The sequence below is a fragment of the Melozone crissalis genome, unplaced genomic scaffold (genome assembly GCF_028551555.1).
Source record: "Melozone crissalis strain CALT ecotype California unplaced genomic scaffold, PUWL_Pcris_2 ptg000007l_1, whole genome shotgun sequence".
Lineage (NCBI taxonomy): Eukaryota > Metazoa > Chordata > Aves > Passeriformes > Passerellidae > Melozone > Melozone crissalis.
The window spans coordinates 1,913,206-1,938,729 of record NW_026535785.1 but is presented as its reverse complement, the minus strand read 5'-3'; the positions used below and the strand labels follow the sequence as shown (position 1 = coordinate 1,938,729).

The 25,524-nt window shown below is 42.0% G+C and overlaps 1 protein-coding gene across 2 annotated transcripts in view; it reads left to right on the top strand.

Moving 5' to 3' along the window:
* Nucleotides 1-25,524, top strand: part of BANP (BTG3 associated nuclear protein) — a 114,197-nt gene that overhangs the window by 52,628 nt on the left and 36,045 nt on the right. For both annotated transcript variants that reach the window (XM_054269551.1, XM_054269552.1), the window contains exons 9-11: nucleotides 6,045-6,175; nucleotides 8,224-8,286; nucleotides 10,102-10,146. In XM_054269551.1, coding sequence (XP_054125526.1) covers nucleotides 6,045-6,175; nucleotides 8,224-8,286; nucleotides 10,102-10,146 — 239 coding nt within the window. The remainder of the gene's footprint in view (nucleotides 1-6,044; nucleotides 6,176-8,223; nucleotides 8,287-10,101; nucleotides 10,147-25,524) is intronic.

Genomic DNA, 25,524 nt, shown 5'->3' with positions numbered 1-25,524 from the left:
ATCTAATTCCACCCCTGCCATGGGCAGGGACACCTTCCACTGTCCCAGCTTATTCCAGCCTCAGAAATCCCTCTTGGTTTCCTGGCTTTGCTGAGGTGCTGAGAGTGTGGAATCCTGCAATGATTTGGGTGGAAAGGACCTTGAAGTTCATCTAATTCCACCCCTGACACCTTCCACTGTCCCAGGTTATTCCAGCCTGGCCTTGGGCACTCCCAGGGATCCAGGGGCAGCCACAGCTTCTCTGGGAGCCTCCCCACCCTCACAGGGAACAATTAATTCCCAAAATCCCACCCAACCCTGCTTTCTGTCCACCCCCATGGCTTCAGCTCCTGCAGCTTTGTGCTGGAATTTTGTATTTTTACCACGCTCAGTTCTTTGAGGAGAAAGTCCAAATATCTTTGCAGTTGTTGTTCCTGAGAGGAATCAAGTGACTAAATCCTTCCCAGTGTGTTCACACCATTCAGTGGGACGTGCTAAATGCTGTTCCTGAAGTGTTTTCCTCTGCAGACATGAAATGTGCTGTAGGTGATTCCATATTTCCATCTAGGTATGGAGGCCTGGATAACAAATGAAAAATCCTGACCTCAGGAGTGTTCTCTGAGGACATTTCTGGCTCATGCATTTAATATAAAGCAGTGTTCTGGGACTTTTGTACATTAGATATTAAAACCAGGGCTTTGGAAGGCAGCCCAAAGAAAAGGAAGTCAGTTTATTTGCCTGCATAAAATTTTTGGTTGCATGTTAACACTAACCACTGTATCTCATGCAAAGAATGACAAAATCTGCTTTCAATGGAAAATTTTATGTGCTGGAACAGGGAATCCCATCCAAAAATCTCAAATTAAAACAACTAATCAATGTAATGATAACCATAAGCCCTCTATGTTGATGGGATTTTTGCTCTCAGTCTTTCAGCAATCAGTATTTCAGGGTGAAAAGGCAGCAGTAGGTGGATATTACAGCCTGTGCTCATTAGCCTGTACTCCTTGAGTGCTGTTGAGATTTATTATTCCAATTATTCATCTCCAGTCTGCTTTGGAGGTTTGGAGGCACCTGCAGAGATGTAAAACTCAGAGTCAGTGGGTTCCTGTCTCCTGTAGGATCATCAGTTTGGGTTGGTTCCTTGGTGTGCTTATCCCATGGGATTCCAGCTGCTTTGGGTGGGAAGGGCCTTAATTAAAGCTCATCCCATTCCAGGGACCCTTCCACCATCCCAGGGTGCTCCCAGCCCCATCCAGCTTCACTTCCTGAGGTATTCCCAAATCCTGGCACCGCAGTGCTGGAAACCCTTCCCATGAATGGGAGGACTGGGATTTTCAGAGTTGTTTTTAGCAGCAATTTATTTGCCTAATAAAAAAAAAATAAAATATGGCATCCTGAAGTTCACTCAGCTGTGCCCTGACTTTGGTTTCCCTGGTCCTGAGGAATTTTGGGGATGACTGAGCACAGTAAGAATTTGTCACCATCCCTGGAGACATCAAAATCCACCTGGGTGCAGCCCAAAGCCACCAGTTCTGGTTGCCCATGGTTTGAGGAAGGACATTGGGTTAGATCATCTCCAGAGGCTACTTCCTACCTCATTTATTTGGGATTTCAAATTTTCTTCATGAATTATTGCACACACAATTAAGAATTCTGGATTATTTGCATCACAACAGGATTGTTGTTTAAACTCACTCCTCTTGCACTTGTTGGAAATGCCAAAGCTTTGAGGCTTTTCCTGCTTGGGATTAACAGTTCCTGGAGCACGTGGCTTTGATTGGAGCATGGTGAAAAGTGACAGCAGATTTCCTCTCTGCTGTGCTCATCACATGGCAAAATTAACTCTGGAAACGACAGCAAAGCAGGAGGCTGAGCCCACAGACCCTGCAAGGCATCAACCTGCAGGGAAAGTCATGTCTGGGGAGCCTGCTGGGAAAACACAAATGGATTTTCTTTGTCCTTCACCCCCAGAGATGTTAATTAAGATTTTTTTGCACTTAACTGACTGTTAAATTCAGGCAGAAGTTGCTTTTCCTGATTTTCCCTGGCTGTTTGCTTGAATCCATTGCTTTTCTTTGGAAAGGAGGTGTTGATTGCTGTGCTTTGCTCTGCTCCTGGAGCCAACATTTCAGTACCTAGGTGTGTTTTCCTCATGTTTTTTTCCCAAGCAGAGACATCCATGTGGCTGCCATGATAATTTCACTGGATATTCCTTTGCAAAGGGTTGGAGTCTGTGCAGGGAATGAGGGGTTTGGGAGGAGGATTAATTGAAAAGTGCCTTCTTCCCTTCTTTTCATTTCTCTTCAGATTGTTCAAGCTGTTATCACAATTTTCCATGTTGGAATTTTTAATTAGTTCCCTGACTTTGGGATTTCTGTGTAGATTTAGGCCTGTGCTGAGGTGTCACATTAAAAACCGGATGTGCAGCCAAATCTTCAAAGCTGTTCCACACGAGTGGGGCTGAGGCAGGGGGAGGTGATGGTTTACAGCTTTATTTCCATTGTTCTGGAATGGTTTTTCCCTGCTTTTTTTGGGTTTGGGGATGGTTAATCCATCCACCCTTCCCTTGCTGGGGCTACAACAAGGAGATTCATCCCTGTCTGTGAGGAGAGCTCTGAGGGTGGAGCTGGAAAACCATTTTGAATTCCGGAATTCCTAAGTGGGAATCCCTCCTGCTGTGGAATCTGTCCCTTCTCCCGGGGAACAGGGGGCAGGATGAGAGGAGATGTCCTTAAAGCTGCACCAGAAGAAGTTTAGGTTGGAATCAGGAAAAATTCCTTCATGGAAAGGGTTGTCCAGCATTGGAATTGTTTGTTCAGGGTAGTGATGGAGTCTCCATCCCTGGAAGTGTCCAAAATCCCATCGATGTGGCACCTGGGGATGTGGTGGGTGGTGACCATAGTGTTGGTGTTGAATCTCATGATCTTAAAGGTCTTTTCCACCCTTAACAATTCCATGATTCCATAAAGGTGAAAATCCTCAACAGCTAAATAGGAACAGATTAGAAAACACCAAAGATTCTGCCTTAAAAAGTGAATTTAGCTGAGAATTAACCCCACATGTCCTTGAAGGTTCTTTGGGAATGCTCTGCAGGGTTCATGTCCCAGCTGTCCCTTGGGAACTCGTGGATAATTCTGGAATTCAGCTGTGGCTCCTCCTGCCAGGGATTCTCCAGAATCCCACTTGGAGAAGTGAGGCTCGATGGTTTGCAGGGGTTTCTCCCTGCTGACAGCTCCTCTCCCCAGGCTGGCTCTGCTCCTCATGGCTGGGTTTGTTTGTAGTGGGGAATGTTTATAAAAGTGGATAAATATTCCCTTTGTCTGCTCTGAGATGAAGAGGGGGGGAAACAGGACTCAGAAAGGATGTTTTGTTTTCAGATGTGGCTGAATCCTCTCTCTTCTTTCTTCCTAAGACAGAAAAAAACCCACCCAAAAAATCTAACAAAATAGAGCAAAAAACCCCAATTTCAGTTGTTGCAGTGAAGCCAAATTTAAATCCATTTATAGGTGACCATAGGAGAGGTGCAGCGTGATTCCATCCAGGCTGTGGCTCCTCTTGCACCTTCAAAAAGCACAATAATTTCTGTCCTCTGAAGCCAAAAGTGATTTAAAAATCAAGACTTTTGAGCTTTACAGTTAAAAATGCATTTCAATATGTGAATATCATAAATATATATAAAATACATATTTCTCTGCTGCAGGTTTTAGTTCTTTGATAATCTTTTATCACATAACTTAATCAGAAAATAAATATTATAAATGAAGGATTCTGTATTTGCACTCTGTGGTTTGGCTGAGGTTGAATTGTAATTTAGCTCAGTTGAATTCCACAGGGAAAAACTGGGAAACACAAAGGAAAGACCAAGAAATTATCCTTCAAAATCCTGAGGGAATTTGTTCCTCAGAATCCTGAGGGAATTTGTTCCTCAGAATCCTGGGGGAATTTGTTCTTCAAAATCCTGAGGGAATTTGTTCCTCAGAATCCTGAGGAAATTTATTTCTCAAAATCCTGAGGGAATTTGTTCCTCAGAATCCTGAGGGAATTTGTTCCTTAGAATCCTGAGGGAATTTGTTCCTCAGAATCCTGGGGGAATTTGTTCCACAAAATTCTGAGCTGGGAGCCCTGAAGGAGCAGATGATAGCAGTGGATTTTCTCAGTCATCCCAAGAAAATGCTATTTGTAAATTAAAAAATAGAGAAGTGAATTGCATCAAATATTAGGAATAAATTAATGGAAATGGGTGAAAAAGTGAAAGAGGTTCAGGTAAGGATTTTCCCAGGATATCCATTCCTTCCTATGGCCATGACAAAGCCAATTGCATCCCAGTTGGAAAAATCCCATTTTTGTTTGGTCAATAAATGCCATTTATCATTTATTTGGTTAAAAAAATGCCATTTTTATTTGGTTTGGGCAGTTTTTCTGCAATATTCAGCACTTTTCAGCCAGTTGGGCTTCCTCAATCCCACCTGGAATTCTATGCAACAAATTCCACTCTACACCAGAGCAGGAAAAGCTGGAATTGCCCAGGGAGCACCAAGGCTGCATTTAAGGAATTATAAAAGCTCTGCAGTTACCGCTGAGATGTGAGGGATTAAAGGTGTGCCCAACAGGCAGAAAAAAATTGGATTTGTTGTGTTTCCCTCGGTTCCTGTGGAAATTTGTGGCTGGAATTCTGTGTTCCAGCTCATTCACAGGATCAGAGCTGCCTGAATTGTCAACCAACCCAACTTTTCAACAAATAAATAAATATTAACTTGGTGGTTTGGAGCTCCCAGTTCCCATGCTCAGACCTAAACCTCAAAATTATCTTCGTGCCCAAACATTTGCAGACAGGAGGGAAAAAAAGCCCCTTAAATGGCTGATTTTATTAAAGAACATTCCCATTAAAATATTTCAGTGAATAAAACTCATTCCTGCAGAACTAACAGTGTGTTTGCAGAATAAATCTTGGAGTATTTAGTAGAGATATTAAAAATTAATGGTTTCTGTCATTTTTATTTGCCTTTTGCCTCTTCTATTTAGAAGAATCCTTTCCCTGCAGCTGGAAAACCTCAGAATGGATCTATGATGTGTCCATTACAAGTTTTTACCCTCTGGAAATCCCACTGAGGTTTTCCTGGTGGTTTTTGTCCCTGTTACATGAAGATAACTCTCATTTTTTATGTTTAACATTCCCTTTTCAGGGGCATTTCCACTCTGCAGTGTGAGTTGTGTTTAAATTTAATAAATCAAGAAATCCGCCTGTCATTTTGAGGTTCAGAAATACAATTCCAGACCTCACGTGTGTCAGTGTGAATTGTAGGGGATGGATCTTGGAAAGCAATTGGGAGATTCCCATTATTTATAATGATAAGTTTATTTTATCATTTTAAATAATGGGAATATCATTTATATAAAATAATATATATAAGTAATATTATATTATATATTATAATATATAAACAATAGTTATTATTTATAGTTATTATTTATAATTAGAAATATTATTTATAATAATTAAAATTACTAACTATAATAATTAAAGAATAATTAGTAAATATCACTAAGTATTAATATTAACTACTAATATTATGTTAGTGAAATATAATAAAATATAAATTATCGTTGTCATTACTAATATAATTATAAATAATTATAATATTAGTAATATTATAATTAAATATTAACTAATATTATAATTATAAATAATTATAATATTAATTTCATTTCTCACAATAATTTCATTTCTCACAATAGACAGGATGGGTTTTTAAAGGTGTCCTTGGCGTGGTGGTGGCAGAAGTTGTTCTCAGATGACCAAAAAAATTGAATTCCTCAGGAAACCTCTGTGGTTTTGTTCTGATGGGACTTTTCCAGCTGCAGAATCTGGGATGTAGATCCCAAAATGTGCTTTTTTTTTTTTTAAGCAGGAGCTCTCCCAGCTGGAATTCTGTGGGTTTGTAGCAAACCTCCCTCATGCACAGTGAATTCCAGGGACTGGATTTGATTGCTGTGGGGTTTTAGGAGCACTTTGGGGGATGCTGCACGTGCCATAAATTGGAATTTGGTCTCTTTTCCTGCAGAGGGGTCGCAGAGCTCGGTGTCAGCCTCCAGTGAGCTGCAGCAGAACCAGCCCCAGGCCCTGCACTACGCCCTGGCCAACGCCCAGCAAGTCCAGATCCACCAGATCGGGGAGGATGGACAAGTGCAAGTAGTATGTGCTCACCTTTCCTTCATCCCTGCTCCCAAAGCAGCCACAACCTGCCCCAGCTGCACTGGGATGCTGTGGGAAATCACTACCTGGCAGCACCTAAGGTGGCCAGAAAACAAATCCTGCAGGCTTATAGAAAAAAAAAAAAAATAGAGCTGTTTAACAAAAAAATTCCGTGCAGGATTTCCTCACACAATCAACGCACTCTGGTTGTTATATAGAGAATTATCAGCCTGTTCCTGGCTGTGTTTGCTTAGTGATTTATGCTTCTGGTGTGCTTCCACAACAAAATCACATCTATTTATTTGTTTTTTCTGTAAAACTGCATTCACAGGCACTTTTGGACATCTGGGAGATGAGTTCTTCCCATGTGTGTTTGTTGAGCTCTATGTCTATCAGTGAAAGTTCTAAATATTGACATTTTTAAAGCCTGACACTCCCACCAGCACTCAGGCCTGATGGTTTTTATCTGTGGTTTTGGTGTACTCTGAAAAAAAACCACCTTCACTTTAATTCTTGTGTCCCACAGGGCACTACAAGGATTGTTTGAAATTCAAATTCTTTTAAAGAAGTGTCCTCAGTGAAATAATTCTCTTTGTGCAGGAACTGGGTGGAAATCTTCCTTTTCCACTTCATTTTTGCCATGACTTTTTAATGTTATCCTGGGAATTTCTTTGTCTTTTGAATGCCATGTAGATTTTAAAAGTGGATTTTCCTATGGATCTGTGGGTGAGATTTAATTGATGACTGAAAAGTACTTTTTAAGTCTCGAAAGACAAGATAGCAAAGAAAATTACATGAAATATGTGACTAATAGAACAGATGGTTTGTTTATAGATGGAAGTGATAAAAACTTCCCTCATTAAAAACCCCGGATATATTAATTATCCTTCAAATTGTGGAATCCAGGGAAAAACCTGCTATAAATGGATCTTCTAAACATTCCATCTTTTTCCTGGGAGCACTGAGAGTTTGATGTGAAGGAGGGAAAGTGATTTTAATCTCCCCCTGGGCTGGGCAGTGCTATAATTTTCTCTGCAGCCCCTATTGTCAGAGGGACACTTTCAGTGTGGTTTTTCTCCCTATAAATAGGCAGTTTCCTTCCAAAGGAAATGAAACTGTTGGGAATAGAGGGATCTGTGTGTCTTTGAAAATCACAGGCAATTGTTCTTGTGTTATAAAATCAGAGGGGCCTTTGACAGAATTCCAAATGATTATCTTTCATCTCATGCAGGCATATTAAAATGAACACAAAGCTTTATAAAACCTCCAGGAGGTTATTTAGAATCCAATCTCCCCTCAGGTAAATCACAGTGGCTGGGCTGGGCAGGATGCACAAGGAATTCCAGCCACTCTTCTCCTTGCTAGGAGAGCAAATGGGACCAGGAGAGTGGTGGGAATGGGCAGCAATTCCAAATATTCCAGGATTAAAACCATCAGGGCAGATTCTCACCAATGTAAATCAGGGGAATTGCTCAAATTAATGATTTCCTGCCAGATCCCAGATCAGCAGCTGAGAGTCCTTGGCATGGTCTGTGCTCCAGAATGAGCAAAAATAGATGGAAAATGAGATTGGAAACCTCACTCTTGGAGATATTTATTTATTTTATTTACTGTTGGTGTATCTGTTCTAAAACTGAGTTTTCCAGATACTTAAATTGAATTAAATTTTTGGTCAACAGAGCAAGTCAACCCCAGGCTTTGTGTGCCAGTCAAAAAGGCAATAGAAAAATACACTTGTTAGATGTTGTTGTTTAAAAAAACCTATTATTGTTATTGTTATTATTATTGTTATTATTATTATTCCTCCTGTTTTCCTTCCCTGAAGTGGAAATGACCCAGTCTTTGCTCCAAGTCCCTCTGTTTTTATTTCCATCCAGAGCTGGGGCATTACCAGGTGCACTTTGCATTGTTAAAGCTCCTCAATGGTTTCATTGCACGCTTTGCTTCTCTCCATGAAACTCTGCTGCCTGCAAGGCAGGAGCTGCTTCCTGGAGCTGTGATTTTCCTCTGATGCTCCTTGGTGTTTTCTTTTGTTGTGGATCCCACAGGGCCATCTCCACATAGCCCAGGTGCCCCAGGGGGAGCAGGTGCAGATCACGCAGGACAGCGAGGTGAGCAAAGCCTGGGGGCTCGTGTGGGACTCTGAGAGCTCAGGGAAAATGAGAAATGGGCTGGAACCAGCACAAAATGTGCTTTAGAACCTGCTGCTTCTGTCTCTGGGGTCTCAGGGGTTTATTTTAAAATTGTTATTATTTTTATTTATTTTTATTATTTTGATTTATTTTCCCCTCCCTCACCAGCCAAAACAGCTCAATATGTGTTAATTGTTGCATAAGGCTGATGATCTTTTGAAATTTGGTACTGACAGAGTTTAATAGGAAACCAGGTGCTTGCAGTGCTTAAAAATGAAATTATTCTCTTTAGGTTGATGAACTAAACTTGGTTAGAACACTCAGGGCCTTTAATGGTTGAACAGGAGTTGGAGAAACCTTCAGCCACCAATTAATAAAGAAATATTCCAGAATGAATTTACCCTCCATTCCTGACCAGCTTATCTGGCACTGCAGTATTTGCACTTCTTAATTTTTTTCCAGAAAAATAATCCAGTGGAATGGGATGGATAAATGGATATGGATAACTGGAAATGGAAAAATTCAATCCCAAACCCTCCAATTTAGGCTCAGCTCCCAAATCCAGGTGGATTTCCCTGTGTGTGTGCTGCAGTTATTGGTTATTTAAAAATCTCCTGACTGCTAAAACTGCTCTTGAATTTCTCATGCTCTTTGTTTCAATGCAGAAGGAATAGAAAAATCAGGTTAAACATTAACACAGGCAACAATTTGAATCTGTCCCATTTCCCCGTCAGGGTTTTCCCTCTCTGGGAAGTGGATCTGCCTGGCTTGGTTTAATCCCTGTCCAAAGAACCCAAATCACAGCTCATAAAACCACTTTGTGAAGGAGTATTGTTAACACAGGCAGCTACTGGAGAATAAATATTATTATAAAAATTCTATAAATATTATAGTTAAAGGCTTGTCCTTTGAAGGGCCTGTCAGGCCTTGAGAGGGAGAAGAAAGGATTAAAATATCCTGGCTCTAAAGTGTGGTGCTGCCATAAAACTGAGGGAGTTTTTGGGTAAAGAACCACTGAAAAACTGATGATCCAGCAGAGATTGCTGGACTGGATCCTGAGGTTCCAGCACAGCCTGGATCCTTTGGCTCTTCTTGTCTGTGCGACTTTCAAAGGCTGCATTTGTCCCTGACAGATGAAAACATCTGGTTTTAAATTGATGACAATGTACACAAGTGAGAGAGGAGCTGCCAGCAGGAGAAACTGCACAAAAAGGGGATTTTGTCCTCCAAAATGTGCTGCTTCACTGCAAGGCTCTTTTGGGAAGCTGCCTTTCCTTAATCCAAGTGTACTTTTGGAAAGACATCAGTGAGCATGTGAATAAAAACTTCATGTCATAAAGATTTCCTGATTGGACTTTGAAGCTTAAAATACTTTGATTTATTGAGTTTTTGAAAATTATTATTATTATAGATGTAATCCCTGTAACAGAACTGTGGTGGTTTTCAATATGGAATGAGGATAAATAAAAAGCAAAGAGTAAATAGCTCTGCAACCCTGTAAAAGTGTTAGATTGCTCATTCTGGGATAGCAAGGGCTGGGTTTCAATTAGCAGGTTTATATAAAAAAGGAAAATCAGAAAGTTTTACCTCAGAAAAATTTTACATAAAACAAAAAAAAAAGCAAAACATGCTGGGTGGGAAAGGCCCTTGCTGTGAGGCTGAGTGGAGCTGGATTGCCTGAAGAACCTTCAGCAGAACTTTTTAAATTCACAATTTCCTTCACACTGAAACAGATTTTTCTGCAGTTTTTGCATTCCCAGACTTGTGCTGATTGTCCCTTGTCTCCTTTTCCAGGGGAACCTGCAGATCCACCAGGTGCACGTGGGTCAGGACGGGCAGGTAGGAGCAGCTCTGGGTGTCAGCAGCATTTTCCCTGGTTTTTGATGGAGATTGGGATAATCCCCATTTTTAGTATCTATTTTAAAGAGCCAAACCTGCTCTGGTGATAGAAATAACTTGCAAAAGGATAAAACCTGATGGAGATATTTGATATTTGGCCCAGCTTGGTTCAGCATTCCTGCAGGATGGTTTGTCCCTCTGTTTTCTCCATCCTTTGGCCTCTCCCCTGTGCAAGGAGGAGCTGGCTTGAGAGCCCAGGGTGTTCCTGTCTGCTCTCCTCAGTCCCCAGGAACCAACATTTATTAAAAAATTACTCTTTTTATTTACATTTTATCCTTCTCCATGGCATGGCTGTGCTGAAGGAAGCAGATCTGCTCTTGTTGTTGTTGATGAGAGGTTTTTTGAGGTGCTTCTGCAAACGGCAGGTGAGGAAAAGCAGCTTTTCCTTGGCTGAGCAGTCACTGAGCATGGAACTGAGCTCAGGATTCCCAGAACTGCTCAATTTGATCTCAGACACACTTGAAATGTTAAATTCTGCTAAAACAGAGCACAAAAATCATCCTGCAAGAAGCTTCCAGGCCACGTGAATCAGAGTGTGATTATTATTCCATCTAGTGTTGGTATATCTGTTTTAAAACTGAGTTTTCCAGATATTTAAATGGAATTAACATTTCAGTCAACAAAACAAGTCAGATTCACCAGGAATTGTTTGGTTCCTGGTGAATCTGAATAAATTGGGAGACATTTGGGATCCTGCCTGGGATGGTGGCTCTGCCATCAGCAGGGCTTCCATTGCTGTGAAATTTTTTAGTTATGGTTATTTTTTTAGTGAATCTTTTAGTTATGGTTATTTTTTAGTGAATTTTTTAGTTATGGTTATTTTTTAGTGGATAAAAACCAGGACAAAACAAATATTTAAAGGATTTTTAGCTCTGTTCTGCAGTAATTACTGAATCAGAGTGTGAGGAATTGTTTGGTTCCTGGTGAATCTGAATAACTTGGGATACATCTGGGGTCCTGCTGGGATTGAGGCTCTGCCATCAGCAGGTTTGGGGCTCACAGGAGCCCCCAGCACTCTGAACTTGGCAGTATTTGGGTTTCAACAAGAAAATAATTCCCTGGAAATGTTCTTTGCTCAGGGCTGCATCAGAGGTGCTTCAGCAGGAGTGAATCTTGGGAAGGTGATTTTTTGGAGATGTTATTTTGGTATTTATTGGGTTTTTTTCCTTCTGTGTGAAATATTGCTGTCCAAATGACACCTTAACACTGGGTGGGTTTGTATCTCTCTGAGTGTGGCACGTAGATTAAATTGAATTTATTTGTAATTAAAACCTCACAGCATTCTTTTCCCCTTGCATTTCCTATTCCTGTGGAAATTTGTGTGTCCGTGTGCCTGTGCATGCACAGGGAAGAAAAGGATGATTAATGATCTTTTCTGGGATTTTAATGATGTTATCTATCTGTACTATCACTCAGATTTGGGATAACCTCTCTCCTGCCTCAGTGGATGTTGGCTGTACCCACATGGATGGGATATCAGTTTGACATCCAGGTTTTAGGGAATTCTTTTTAACTATCTGTGCTCTGAGCTCTTTAAACTTTGGTTAGAACAAAGGGTGAAGTGCTGAGTTTTTGCTTTTTCTTTACTCACTCAGCTGCATTTTGGTGTGAAAGAACTTCAGTGCCTTGAGCATCACCAGGAGCATTCCCAGGAGCCCTCAGCTTTTCCTGAAGTATTTGCTGGGAAATTGGTGATTTTAGTGGATTAAAAACCAGGAGCAAGCAGAGATTTGGGGGATTTTTGGCATTAATTGCTGAAGCACTGAAGGGGAGTGAGCAAAGGGGAGCTCTGGGGCTGCTGTGTGGGACCTGTGAGCCCCAAAACTGCCCTGGAGCAGGAGTTAAACCAGCTCAGCTAAACCCTGCTGCTGGTTTAAGGCTGGGAGTGGAGCTGATCCCTTTTCCTTGGCACCAGGAGTGGGATGAGAGCAGGGAATGTGCCTGGGATGAGGGGAGGCAAACACAGCACAGAGCAGCAGCTTCCACTCAGCTGCTCCAAGAAACTCCTGCAGTTTTCCCACCTGTCCATTATTTTCCAGGCTTTTTCCTGGATCTTTTGAGGCCTGATCTGAATAATCAGGAATGTGGAAAATCAGGAATAACATGGGGCTTCTGTGACTGAGTGTTTTCAGCTGAATAATAAATATGTCCTCACTGAAGGCTGAATCTGAGCCTGGCTGCTGAATGCTCCCTGGGAATATTTCCTGTGGAAATTCCTGTTTTCCATGATTTTCTGGGCACACAGCAGCGGCTGAGGGTTCCCCTGTGCAGGTGAGATTTGGTGCTGCAGCTTCTCCATCCCAATTCAAGTGAAAGATTCACAAAGCAGGAACTTGGGAAGTTCCTGGGAGCTGAGGCAGAAAACAGCACAAACCCTGGTGAGATGTGAGCAGGGAAATCTCCCAGGTGCCCCAGGTGCTCAGGTACCAAATCTTGGCTTTTCTGCAGAATTTTGCTGATTGTACTTTCCCCCCTCTTGCCTTCAGTGTCCTGGTGGTTGCTCTGAGCTCAGATTTTGTTTTTCTGGCATCCCTGAGCATGGAATGAATGAAATCATTCCAGAGGAGCTCTGTCTACCTCCACATGTGTTCTATTAGCTGGAAGTTTCAGATTTCAGTGCACGTTTAATAAAAACCCCAAACTGCAAAAATAATTAAAGCTTCACATTAGCAGAGCCTTGAAACCTCAGGAAAGTGGGAATTTCTTTTTTTTTTTCTCTTTGCATTTTATCCTTAGGAATTACCAGAAAATTTCACTTTTGTCTGCTCTGATTACCTGCCCTTCTTATTCCCCGCCTCCATCCCTTTTTCCTTGGAGTTTTGGTCATCCCAGGAAATGTTCAGAGTGTCCTGTGCCTCAGGGATACACCTGGGATATAAAACCCAGCACGATTCCAGGAGTTTCCCACTCCTTAATTCTGTTTTTTAGCCATTCCATGTTATACACCCTCACTGCCAGTGCTTCTCCAATTTAGGGATTAATTAAATGGCACCAGGGAAATGGTCTTTAATTATTGCCTGGTTGTTAAATGGAAAAGTTGATGTCCTTTAAAATCTAAAATAGGATTCTGTGTGTTCAAGGAGAGCCAACGATTTGTTCTGCTGCAGGAATGAAAAACTGGGGACAATTGCAGCATTTAATTCACTGTGGGGGAGTGGGAAAAGCAGGAAAATCCAGGATGGGGCTGGCAGGGAAAAACCAGCAAAGAGTGCAAAGAGCTTTTGGAGGAGATAAATCTGCAGGATTGCTTCTGCCAGGTTGTTTTTCCAAAAACAAAATGTTGGGATTTTGTGAATTGTGGACACAAGAGTGTCCCAGGTGAGCCTGGAATCAGAGGGGTGCTCTGAGAGAGGGAGGGATCCCATTATCCCATCCCAATATCCCATCCCATTATCCCATCCCATTATCCCATCCCAATATCCCATCCCATTATCCCATCCCAATATCCCATCCCATTATCCCATCCCATTATCCTATCCCCATCCCCATCCCATCCCATCCCTTTGGATGGAGCAGGAATTGCATTTTCTGTCCCTGAACTTTGCCTCTGATGACTTCAATAATACAATATTATCCAAAATGGATTATATTATCTCAAACTCAATATATAACCCCAAACTGAATATATTATCCCAAAAATTAATGATAATTTTTAACAATGTTAAATGTTGTTAATGTTATTTTTTTAATTCAGAGTTTTCCACTCCTAGACCTGTTTGTTCCCATGGTTTTATTCCAGTGTGGAGCAGGGATCCATTGGCATTCCCTTGAAGTAATTTAAACCTCTCAAAATTGACCTTTACTTCATTTCCCAGGATGGAGAAATATTCTCAGAGACTTCTTTTCCAGATATTAAAATATTATTAAAATATGGCTATTTAAATTATCCAAAAATAAGACAAAAACCTTCTAATGCAATTTTTAACTTGCACAAATTTAATTTGCACAAATTATATACAAATTTGATTTTTATATAATTCATTTAATTGGAATATTCCAGATTTAAACACACTGCAATGCTTTATTTGAGTTGCTCAGTCACAAATTAATCCAAGGGAGGAATTTCTCCCTCTCCCCAGTCCAGGAGCAGCAGAGGGCAGTAGCATTAAGATGATGCTGAGCTGTTTTCTGAAGGAATGAGAGGGAATTTGGAGGGGGGAAATGTGGAAATTCTGTGTTCCTGCTGCTGCTGCTGTGGAATTCCAAAAGGTTTTCCCAATTCCAGCCCAGCTCCTGGAATAACACACATGGAGAAATGCTTGTTACCAGAAAAAAAATCAATTAAAAACTCAGTGCAGCTCAGCTGGAGCTTAAAAACTCCTCGATTGGTTTGGAAAGAAATTAATTATTATTTTTAACTGATAGTTCTTCAGGAATTGCAAATTGTCCTAAATTTGCTCCTGGTTTTAGGAGCAAAAAGGAAAAGAATGGTTTGGAAACAATTGTGCTTTGTGCAAATTCTGTGAAATCCCAGAGTATTTATGGAAACTCTATTTATGGATAAATAAAGTGTTTAAATATTTAATTATACTTAAATAGAAACATTTTACAGGCAAGATTTTTGGGGTTTTCTTGAGGATTTTTGTACACAAACTTTTTAACTTGGTGTTTGTAGAGCTGGTCCCCACTTTGTCCCTCAGAGTAATTAATCCAAAACACAAAACTCACCCTATGTAGTTCTGAAAACTTAATTTTTAGGTAAAATAGTATTTGAGCAAATGAAAAACGGAGAAATTTTCTTTTAAAGCAGTCCTAAGACTTAGAATTAAAACAGGTTTGAGGGAAAATTTTCTGATTGGTGATCAGTACCATTCAAAATATTTCCAGGAAAATTAATGTTGTAAGGAAAACAGGAATTTTTCTGTTAAATCTGGCATAAAAATGAAGTGTAATAAAATATTTTTATATACACATGTGCATGTAACACAGATTTCTGCATGATTAATTTGTAGTTTCACTGCAGAATTTAGGATGGGTTTGGAGAAAGTTTGCACTTAATTTGGAAGCTTAAAACAGGATAAAACAGTGCCCAGGTGGAGAAAAACTGAAACAAATTGGGCCCATTTAATAATAATAATAATAATAATAATAATAATAATAATAATAATAATAATTATAATTATTATTATTATTATTATTATTATTATTATTATTATTATTATTATTATTGTAACTACTACTATTACTATTACTATTATTACTATCATTGCTACTATTATTACTACTACTACTAATGATAATAATAATAATAATATTACCAATACAATACCAATATCAATATTATTACCACCATAATAATAATTTTATTTTTAGTAGTTTATTATTAATAATTGTATTATTTAATTATATTAAATAATTATAATTATTAATAATAATTTAATTATAAATTATAGAATTCCTCTAGCCCAGCACAAAGGGCAGACCTGCAGTGACACCCAACCAAACAGAAAATAAAGAAAAATATACCTTCAGGAATTTAGATGGGAAAAGACATTTTCTGTGGTTTCAGAACTGAGGTATTGAACTGAAAATGCCATTTTTGCTCCATGCCAGAGTGGATCCATCTGGGGGAGCAGAGGGAGGCTGGGCTGGGGCAGAGCTGTGCCCTGGATTTCCAGGATTTCTCCTTTATGGCCGCAGCTTTTCCCCTCTCCAGGTCCCTGTCCCAACCCCAGGTCCCTCCCTCACCTCCCAAACATCTCCTTTTTCTTTGCTTTTCTGATCAAAATGCACAGAGAGGTGGCAGAATCCGCTTTCATTTTCATTTGATATCAAACAGGAATTTATTTTATCCCCCCAATGACTTTTTTCCATTTGCGGAAGGTTCTGGCTGCTGGGAGGAATGAGCAGAGGTGATTTGTTAATCTCTTACAGGCAGCTCTTTGATAGTCCCTCAGTTCCCAGTGATCTGTGCTTGTAAAACAAGATTTTTTAATGAAGCCTTTGGAAAAGGAGAATATTTTCTGCCTGTTTTTTGATTTTTCTCCTCAGAGAAAGTGGGTTTGTTCCATTAAAATTCCATTCAAGCAGACAGGAGCATTTATAATGCTCCAAAGAATACCTTCTCTATTTTGGAGTATATTATGTTCTTTATTCACCCAAATCTTGTTTTAATATTGCTGTAAACTTAATAAGAAGAGATGAGATAGGAAGTGATAATCTTTTAAATATAAGGGAAAATCATTTTCTCCACCTTGATAGGAGGCAGAGGTCTAAGCTGCCTCTTATTAGAGCTGTTGCTAATAAAAATCTCTGCTTGTAGGCTGGCAGTGCTCACAAAGCTATCAGGGCTCATCTGGAGAAATCATTTCTTTTTTGTTTTGTTTATTTTTTTTTTTCCTGCTCTTCATTTATGATTTTTCTCATCACGTGATGCCAGCCCTGTCCTGATGCTCCACATTTCCCTTGTCCCATCCCTGTGCTCCACTCTCATTTATTTGGAGTTTTTGGGGTGTCTGGAGCATTCCCTGCTTGGGGATCACTGCCCACATCCCAAATCCCAAGCCAGGGGGAATTTGGGGATTTTGAACTTGGAGAAAAGGAGGGGAAATTCCCTCTCCCTTCCCACTGCAGGGAGCCCCATGGAATCTGTTCAGGGTTCCCACATTTTGTGTGGCAGGGTTAAATGGCATTTTGGGCTGGTCACAGCTTTGGGAATCTGTGATGGCTAAAAATGGGAAATGGCTCCTCTTTTTCATCTCCTCTCTGTTAAGAAAGTGGATTTTTGCCAACTTCAGGCACCAAACCACCCCTTTTAAATCTAAACCTCACCTGAAGGATCAGTTTCTCTTTTACAAAGCAGACCTGTGTGATTTACAGAGATTTTGAGCAAGGCAGTGTTAAATCCAGGGAAATTTGACAGTTGATTGACTTTTGTTTGTGTTCAGAGATTTAATCCTTCACGTAGTTCAACTCCATTTCCAGCCAACTTTCCAGAATCCTTCAAATATTTCCAACTAGCTGAGCAATAAATAAATGTTATCTACAGAATTCTGATAAACTGAAGAAGGATGATCCAAGATCCTGAATTTGGGATTAGCTTTGCACATCTATTAAAATAAAACCCTACCAGATGAGCACTTTAAGATGCTTAAAGTTGATCCTCAGTTGTTTTGTGAAGGAATGAGGGGGGAATTTGGAGAAATGAGCTGCTCCTTGATTTAGACATTAAAATCCCCCCTCAGCAGCCCAGTTTTAATTCCTGCTCTCAGCTGCTGTTTTAATTAGCTGGGATGGATTTCCTTCATTCAGGGAGGAGCATTTGGAAAGTCTGCTTGGAAAACCATCCTCTGTAGGCATTTCTTGGGTGTTCTGTGACCAGAATTCCTCTTGTGGAGTGAGGATTTGAGTGCTGAACTTGCTGTGTTTGGTTCCCAGTCTGCTGGGATGAATTGGCTCCTGCTCCATCAATTATCCACTCAGAGCCATCAGTTCCTGCCCGGGGTTGGAAGCAAAATCAGAGCTGCTCCAGCCACTTTGATACAAACTCTGGGCTCCCACCAGGCCTGACTGAATGAATCTCTTTGAAAAATTGCCTTTTGATTTTATTTATTTATTTTTTTTTTAAATAACTATTTTTATTCTTGAAATCTGTCACTCTGGAATGTTGCTAAATGTTTGTGTTAAGCAGCACGAGTGAGTTCAGCAGGAGGAAGTGTTGGGATTCTTGAATTTCCAGTTAACTCTTGTGGGAGAGAGAGGTGGCACTGCCCATGAGGGACTCGTCCCACAGGAGAGGTGACAGGGGACAGGGTGACAGGACACAGGGAATGGCTTCAAACTAAAGGAGGGACAGTTTAGATGGGATATTTGGGATAAATCCTTCCCTGGGAGGGTGGGCAGGCCCTGGCACAGGTGCCCAGAGCAGCTGGGGCTGCCCCTGGATCCCAGGCAGTTTGTGTTTTCTCCCTTGCCTGAAATATCAATAGGAAGGGTTTTCCTTTCAGCCTCATATCTCAGATAAATATAAATGATCAAATTACAACAGTGGGATCCAACTTTCCAGATGTTGAGGTTTGGAGCAGCCTGGGAATGATGGAAGGTGTCCCTGCCATGGCAGGGGTGGGAACAACGTGGATTTTAAGGTCCATTCCAACCCAACCCATCCTGGGATTGTCTGAAATCCAGCCCAGCCCATCCTGCATTGAGTCTGTGTGGGGTTTGTGGTGCCCCAGTGCCAGGGGTGTGAGAGCTGGGAGGGGAAAAATGCTGAGATTGTAGGAAAAAGTCCTAAAAACGATTAGGAATTCCCTAAATTATTAGGACTGTGTTGGTCCTTGAGTTCAGGTCAAGGCCTTTCTCCTGCTCTTCTGGAAAATATCATTATACAAAACATTTTTGAGGTACTTCAGTTGTAAAAGCCTTCATTAGAGATGCTCCATTGTGAAGATTTCATTTAGAGGCTTTGCTTTTCTTTGAAGTCCTTTCAAAGGTTAAGATGATTTTCTTCAAGGTGGGGTTATTTTATGGAACAAATCAAATCCTTTCATTTTCCATGTGTTGAGTCATGCCTTGTTCATTTTAATGGGAAGCCAGTGGAATCCATTTGGAGTCTGCTGTCAAAGTTGATTTCTTTCAACCTCTGTCCCTGATCTTTAAAAGAGCAGAATTTGGTCTCACTGATGACAGTTGGATAATGAAAAAGGAATGACAGCCGTGCAGAGCCAGAGCTTTCCAGAGTGAACATTCCATGTTTTTAACAGTTTTAATCTTATTTCCTGTTCCATTAATCAGGCTGAGCCAGATTGTTTTGTAAGTATTTATTGTTAGGTTGTTTTTTCCCTTGCCTGAAGTATCAAATAGGAAGGGTTTTCCTTTCAGCCTTATATAAATATATAAATAAATATAAATTATCAAATTACAACAGTGGGATCCGACTTCCCAGATTTTGTCAATACTGAGATTTTGACATTCCTCGTTTCCACTCCTTAAATTATTGACATTTCCAGGGAATTCTGTGGGTTTATCTCTTCACAATTTCCTATAATGAAACACTCAAATCCTTTAAACTATGGATTAGTGCATAAGTGTAAAAAAGGGAAGTAAATTCCTAAAGAAAATCAATGATATTTAAATTATTCCTTGGTAGTGCATAAGATCTTTTATAATCCATTTTGCTTTGATGGGAAAACACAAATCAGAAGTTGATGTTCCCAATGATTCTGCATCCATGGCATCCATCAGCCTTAATCCAAACATTTCCAAGCACTGATGATGAAGGAAAGGACTTTAAAAGTCACATTCTTGAGCCTTTGGGCTGGGCTTTATGAGCCAGACCTTGCTGTCAGTACAAGAAGTGCCATTCCTTGGGAAGTTTTTCTGAATTCATTCAAATGCCAGATGAATTCCAAATGTTGATTTTTGAGGGATGGTGTTTTCTGTGTCAAGGCAAACATTTTATTAAAATGATAAATGGCTTTGTCATCTGTTTGCATTTTGCCTATAATTATGATTAAAGCAGAAATTTGTACGCAATGTTTGAATGAACTAAAAATCAGTGGGTTCTTTTTGGCCCAGCAGAGTGCAAAAACCAAAAGCTACAAAAATTCCCAGACTTCCTTTTTCTTTTCCTAATTTGGAAAGTTATTTGTTTCAGGGAGAAAAAACTGTAATATCATGGAATAATTTGGGATGAGGGGATTTAAAGATTGAAGGATTTAAAGATTAGGCAGGGACACTTTTCATTTTCACAGATTTTTCCAACCTGCCCTTGGACATTTCCAAGGATGGGACATCCAAAACTTCTCTGGGAAGCTGTAAAAGTAGGGAAATATGGTAGCAAAACCACAAAAATAATTGATTTTTCAATATCCAGCCTCAAATAGATCAGAATTAAGTATTCTGTGAGGGGAAAAATGAAAGTAAAAATTATTTTCAACATTAAAAAATAATTAAAAATCCAGTCTGCTTCAGAACCATCCTAAAAAAGGAGGAGGGATTTGGGAGCAGCTGCCTGGGATGTGTTTGGCTCCATGCTCCATTAAATTTTATGACTGATCTGACATTATCTGCTGCAGAATATCCTGGCAGGAATCAGCCATTCCAGGCTCTGCTCAGGACTCTGTGTTCAATTTTCTCCTTGGAGTGGGATGCAGGTGGGCTCAGGTGTGTGCCCTGCTCAGCTGGGTGCAGCTGGAATGAAAATCCCAGAAAACAGCAACACTCCTGGCATTTTGTGACCTATTCCTAGAGAAAATTGCTTTAAAATTCAACTTTTCCCCTCATCTCTGCAGATGTGGGCAGTGCAAAGGTCTGAGTGTAACAAAGAGGAGAATTGCTCCTTTGAAAGGACAAAATTGGGAGCCACAATTCCCATTGTTTTTTCTGACTAATAAACAGGTGCTGCATGGAATTCAAAGGAGAATTTGAGGGAATATTTGGTGTCAGGACTCTGTGTGCTGCTCCAATTAAACAGAAATATTTTGTCTTGCTGTCCAAAATTTACCAATTAATTAAATGAGCTGGAGGTTAGCACAGAGTGAGATCCTGGAGCATCCCAAGGAATTCACATTCCTCAGCAAGGGAGGTGGTTCTGGCTGGGATATTTTGGAATATAAACATTTTCTAAGCACTCAAACCATAATAGCAGAGTTCAGCCCAGCCCTTGTCAGTGATCAATAAAAATGATGTTCCCTCCATTAGGAAATCCTGGAAATATGTAACACTTAAATAGGTATTTATGGGTATAAGAGAATCTGGGGGGTGAATTCCAAAGAAAAAGCCCATGGTTTGTTTTTGGGGTTGGACTCGGTGCTGGCAGGCAGCAGGAGCCTTTGGGTTTGGGAGCTGACAGTGTTTTTTGGGTTTGCAGAAGCCTGTTCTTTGCTTTTACCCAGATTTTTTGGGACTCCAGTACTTTATTCTGTGTGAGCACCTTGTTCTGCATTCAAATTTCCAAGCTGATTTAGAATTATTTTGATGCTGGAGTTGTTTTACCTGTGAAAAACCAGGTAAAAAATTGATTTTCTGCACTTAGTATGATCTAGAACTGCCTTGAGAATGAGCTTGAATAAATCCTTCATTTTTATCCCATTCTTTGACCATTCTGAGCTGCTCTTTTCAGGTCAAACCTCAGACTTTCTCCACTCCTACATTTTATTTACAATATTCATCCATATGTTTAATCAGGGCTTGGTTTCTCCCTCAGGAGGGTCTTTGGCATCTTTTTTCTTGAGTTGCTCCAGGAATAATTTGGCTCCTGAAGGATCTTCCTGTGTTGGTTTGGTTCCCCTGGTCTGTGTTCTTTACCCATCCAAGGCTGCCTGGCTCCTGCTGGAATTCCTCCTGGAATTCCACTTTTAGGGGACAGCTCCCAAAGACCTCCCAGCTTTTTGTAAATTCACGAATTTGGGATTTGGGCAGCTCCTGTGTGTGGTGATTCCGGGGAAAACCTTTGATCCCAGAAAGGTTCTGGTTCAGCAGCACAGATGTGATCTCACATGATGACCTCATGTAGAAATCACCACATTGGAAAGAGATCAGAAAACACCAGGATGCCACTGGGATTCTTCCTGCTCATTTTCCACGTGCTGCTTTGATATTCCCGTGCTGCTTTGATATTCCTGTGCTGGTGATGTTTCCACTGAATTATTTGAAGTCATTTTCCTCATCAATATCCTATTTTTCATCATAAATCAGCTCTGTCATGTTCTATAATCAGTCCTTCTCCCACAGCTTCACTTGGGAGCGATGTGAGAGCTCCAAAATCTTTATTTCAGGAAAAATCTGCATTGTGCCACCTCCCCTTCTCCGCCAGCAAGGTGCAATATTTGGGGGACAGCGCTTTTAAAAGCTGAATTTTTGGGACAAAATACACAGGGGGAATTTTGAGTTATTTTGAGTTTTTCTTGTGAAGCCAACTTGGAACAGGAAATGCAATTTTAAAAAAGCCCAGCCCAAATGTGCACATGTGATTTTTCAAGGATCTGATTGATGCCTGAATTCCATGTGGTCCAAGGCATACAAGGAAAATTGAGGGATATCCTCAGTGGGAGAGCAGAGGATGTGAAACATGCACTGGAGTGAAAATCTGGTACAGGAGAAAGTTGAAACAAGAATGGACTGAGCCCAGCTCCAGGGAATAGGGCTGGGCAGGAATTGCTGCTTTGGACACACTCGAGCCACTTCATTTTCTTTTAAAGGAAAGAAGGTAACTGGGACATTGGGTCAGAGAAAGGGGAGCAGTGCTGCATTCCAGGAGCATCTGAAACACCAGGAGATGCAGTTTTACCCCCTGAGGCAGGAGGTGCTAAAAGTGCCTGAAATCACAGGGAGCCCTGGGACTGAGCACAATTCCACAAGTGTTATTTCAGTTCTGAAGGGTTTTATTGTTTCTGTGGTGAGAGATGAGGTTGTGATAACGAGCTCATGGGAGAGCCTCAGGAGCAAAAAGCTCTTTAAACCACTGAGATTTTCCATCAAAACAAGGCACTGGGTTAGGGATAAAACTGTGGCTGCAGCTCCAGAATCATGGAATGGTTTGGGCTGGAAGGGACCTTAAAATTCATCCCATTCTACCCCTGCCATGGCAGGGACACCTTCCACTGTCCCAGGCTGCTCCAGCCTGGCCTTGGGCACTGCCAGGGATCCAGGGACACTCATCTTCACTGGGAATTCCATCCCAACCCCTCCCCACCCTCACGGGGAGGAATTCCTTCCCAATATCCCATCTATCCCTGCATTCTTTCAGTTTAAACCCGTTTTCCCTCATCCTGTCATTCCATGGCCTTGTCCAAGTCCCTCTCCAGTTCTCTCAGTGCCCTTTAGGTGCTGGAAGGCTGCTGGGCTTGAGGAGGAATTCCAAATATTCCAGGAAAAAAGACCTGAAGCCACAAACCACGTGGATCAGAGAGCTGGAGCTGAGCAGAAATAGACTTGTGAAATTTTTCATTTTGAATAATCCAGCAGCTCTTCCTCCTCATGAGGACAGGAGGGTCACAACAGCATCCCCTGAGAGGCACAATTATATTTTTATTTGTGTTTTAATCGCTTTAAACCAGACAGTTTTGTCAGATTCTCATTGGAGCTCAGCTGAAGCCCTGTTGAGTTTTGCCGCCTGGTTTTGCTCACACAGAGCAGCCATGGCCAAGGGACAGCCCAGGGGGACAGCTGGGGCTGCCAGAAGGATTTCTGGCCTGGGTTCATGTTTGTTGGGATCTGTAGTGTCGGGCTAGAAAAATCTCTGTTGAGCCTGAGCAGCGCTGTCACTATTTTGGAAGTGCTCTCAGATGGGAGGGGTGATAAATAATGCTCTGGAATGGTGGGCAGTGCTCTGGGAAGGGCCCCATGGACCAGGCAGGAGGTGCTGTGGGGTTTCAAGCCAGGATGGGACACAGGGAGAGGTCTGGAGGCAGAAGGAAAGGGGGATCCTGGAATGGGATGAGCCTGGGGCAGAGCAAAGAGTGAAAGCAGGGAGGGGGAAGGAAGGAGCACTGGTTTTCTGTGTGCTCAAAAGAAGTGTGAAATCTCTTTGGAAAGAACCTGAGTTGAAAATTTCAAAAAGGGACCAGGGAGAAATCTCCATGGAAGGCAGCAAATCCATGGGGTGGATGTGGAAGCCCTTTGGAGAAGCTCAGCAGAGGGTGCACAAAGGTCACCCTGGAGGTGCAGCTGCCACTCCTGGGCTGGCCTAGACAGGGGAGAGATGCAGAAGAGATTCCTATGTCTGGATCAGCAGCCAAGGAATGTGAGGGATAAAGATAACTTGTGGGATAATTATAAATCCACAAATTCTTCACCCTGCTCCCCTCAAAGCAATGAGACACAGGAAGCACCAGGACTGAGACAGGACCAGAATGGTCTAAAATTTCTGCCTTTTTGTATTTTACCTCAGTGTAATCAGGAGCCAGAGCTCAGGAACTGGGATGTGGAGTTGGTGTAGAATCAGGAGCTGGGGTGTTGAGTTGGTGTAAAATAATTGTTCACCAGTGCAGTGGAAAGGAGGAGGAGGAGGGTTTGGCCGTGCTGCAGCTCTGGGAAAAGTTTCCATCTTCACTGGGAGAGTCCAGCTGAGGCCTGGCCATGAGCTGGCAGTGCCAAGGAGAGCAGATGGGTGATGCCCCAGTGGAATATGGGGATTGCTGTTTTGACGGCTGCTCCAGGATTCCCAGTGAAGCACAGAACTGGGAGACACTGGATGTTTGCAGCCGTTGTTCCCGGAGCTTTTGCCAAGAGCTCAGTGGAACAAAGAGCAGAGCTAAGTTTAGTCCATGACAACCTGATCAAAACCAACCCCACAAAGGCAGAGCCTGTCCAGCTCCAGGCCCAGCGTGGCCTCTGGAGCTGCCAGAGCTACCACAGAGTTGGGATCTTGTGGAAAATCCTTCCAGCTCTTGCAGCAGGAGGCTCAGGCAGCTGCTCTGCTGCTCTCCTGTGTCAGTGTGAGCTCAGCAGGCCTGGGAATGCCTCAAGATTTTATTTAAGGTAGAAACCCAGGGGTTTTGTGGAATGGTTTGGTTGGAAGGGACCTTAAAATTCATCTCATTCTACCCCTGCCATGGCAGGCACATCTTCCACCATCCCAGGGTGCCCCAAGCTCTGTCCAGCCTGGCCTTGGGCTCTGCCAGCTGCTCTGGGCACCTGCGCCAGGGCCTGCCCACCCTCACAGGGAACAATTCCTTCCCAAAATCCCACCTAACCCTGCCCTCTGGGAGTTTAAACCCACCCTATCCATGCAGAAATTCCTGCTGGTGTCCAACCTGAGCCTGCCTGGCCCAGCCTGAGGCTGTTCCCTCTCCTCCTGTCCCTGTTCCCTGGAGCAGAGCCTGATTCCCCAGCTGTCCCTTCCTGGCAGGAATTTTTAGGGAGCAGAAAGTCCCCCCAGAGCCCCCTTTTCCCCTCATGGCTCCAGGAGTGGCACAGAGCATTTTCCTTCTCAAATAGGAATAAAGCAGTGAATATTCCACATTGTGTTGGTGCTGGAGCTGAAAGGTGCTGGAATTGCTGCTCATCTGGAAGGTGCTGGGAGTGCTGCTCAGCTGGAAGGTGCTGGGAGTGCTGCTCAGCTGGGCCTTGGAGCAGGGACGTGATGTTCAGGCCTTGGAACAGCTGGGCTGGAGCCTGGGCAAGGTGCTGGGAAAGGCTTCCTTCATCCCAGAGCCAGCTGGACAGGACAGCCCTCGCTCCAGCAGCGGTGTCAGCACTGAGGGAGCACAAACCACCACACCAGGCCCAGCTCCTTCCATTTTCCCCTTGAGCCGATCTTTTAATTCAGGAGAACCGGCCCTGCCAGCTGCGCACAACCACCTGTGTTATGCTGTCACTTTTTAAGCTGCCTGCCTCTCCTCAGGAGGAGAAGATGACACTTCTGGAGGCCTTCAG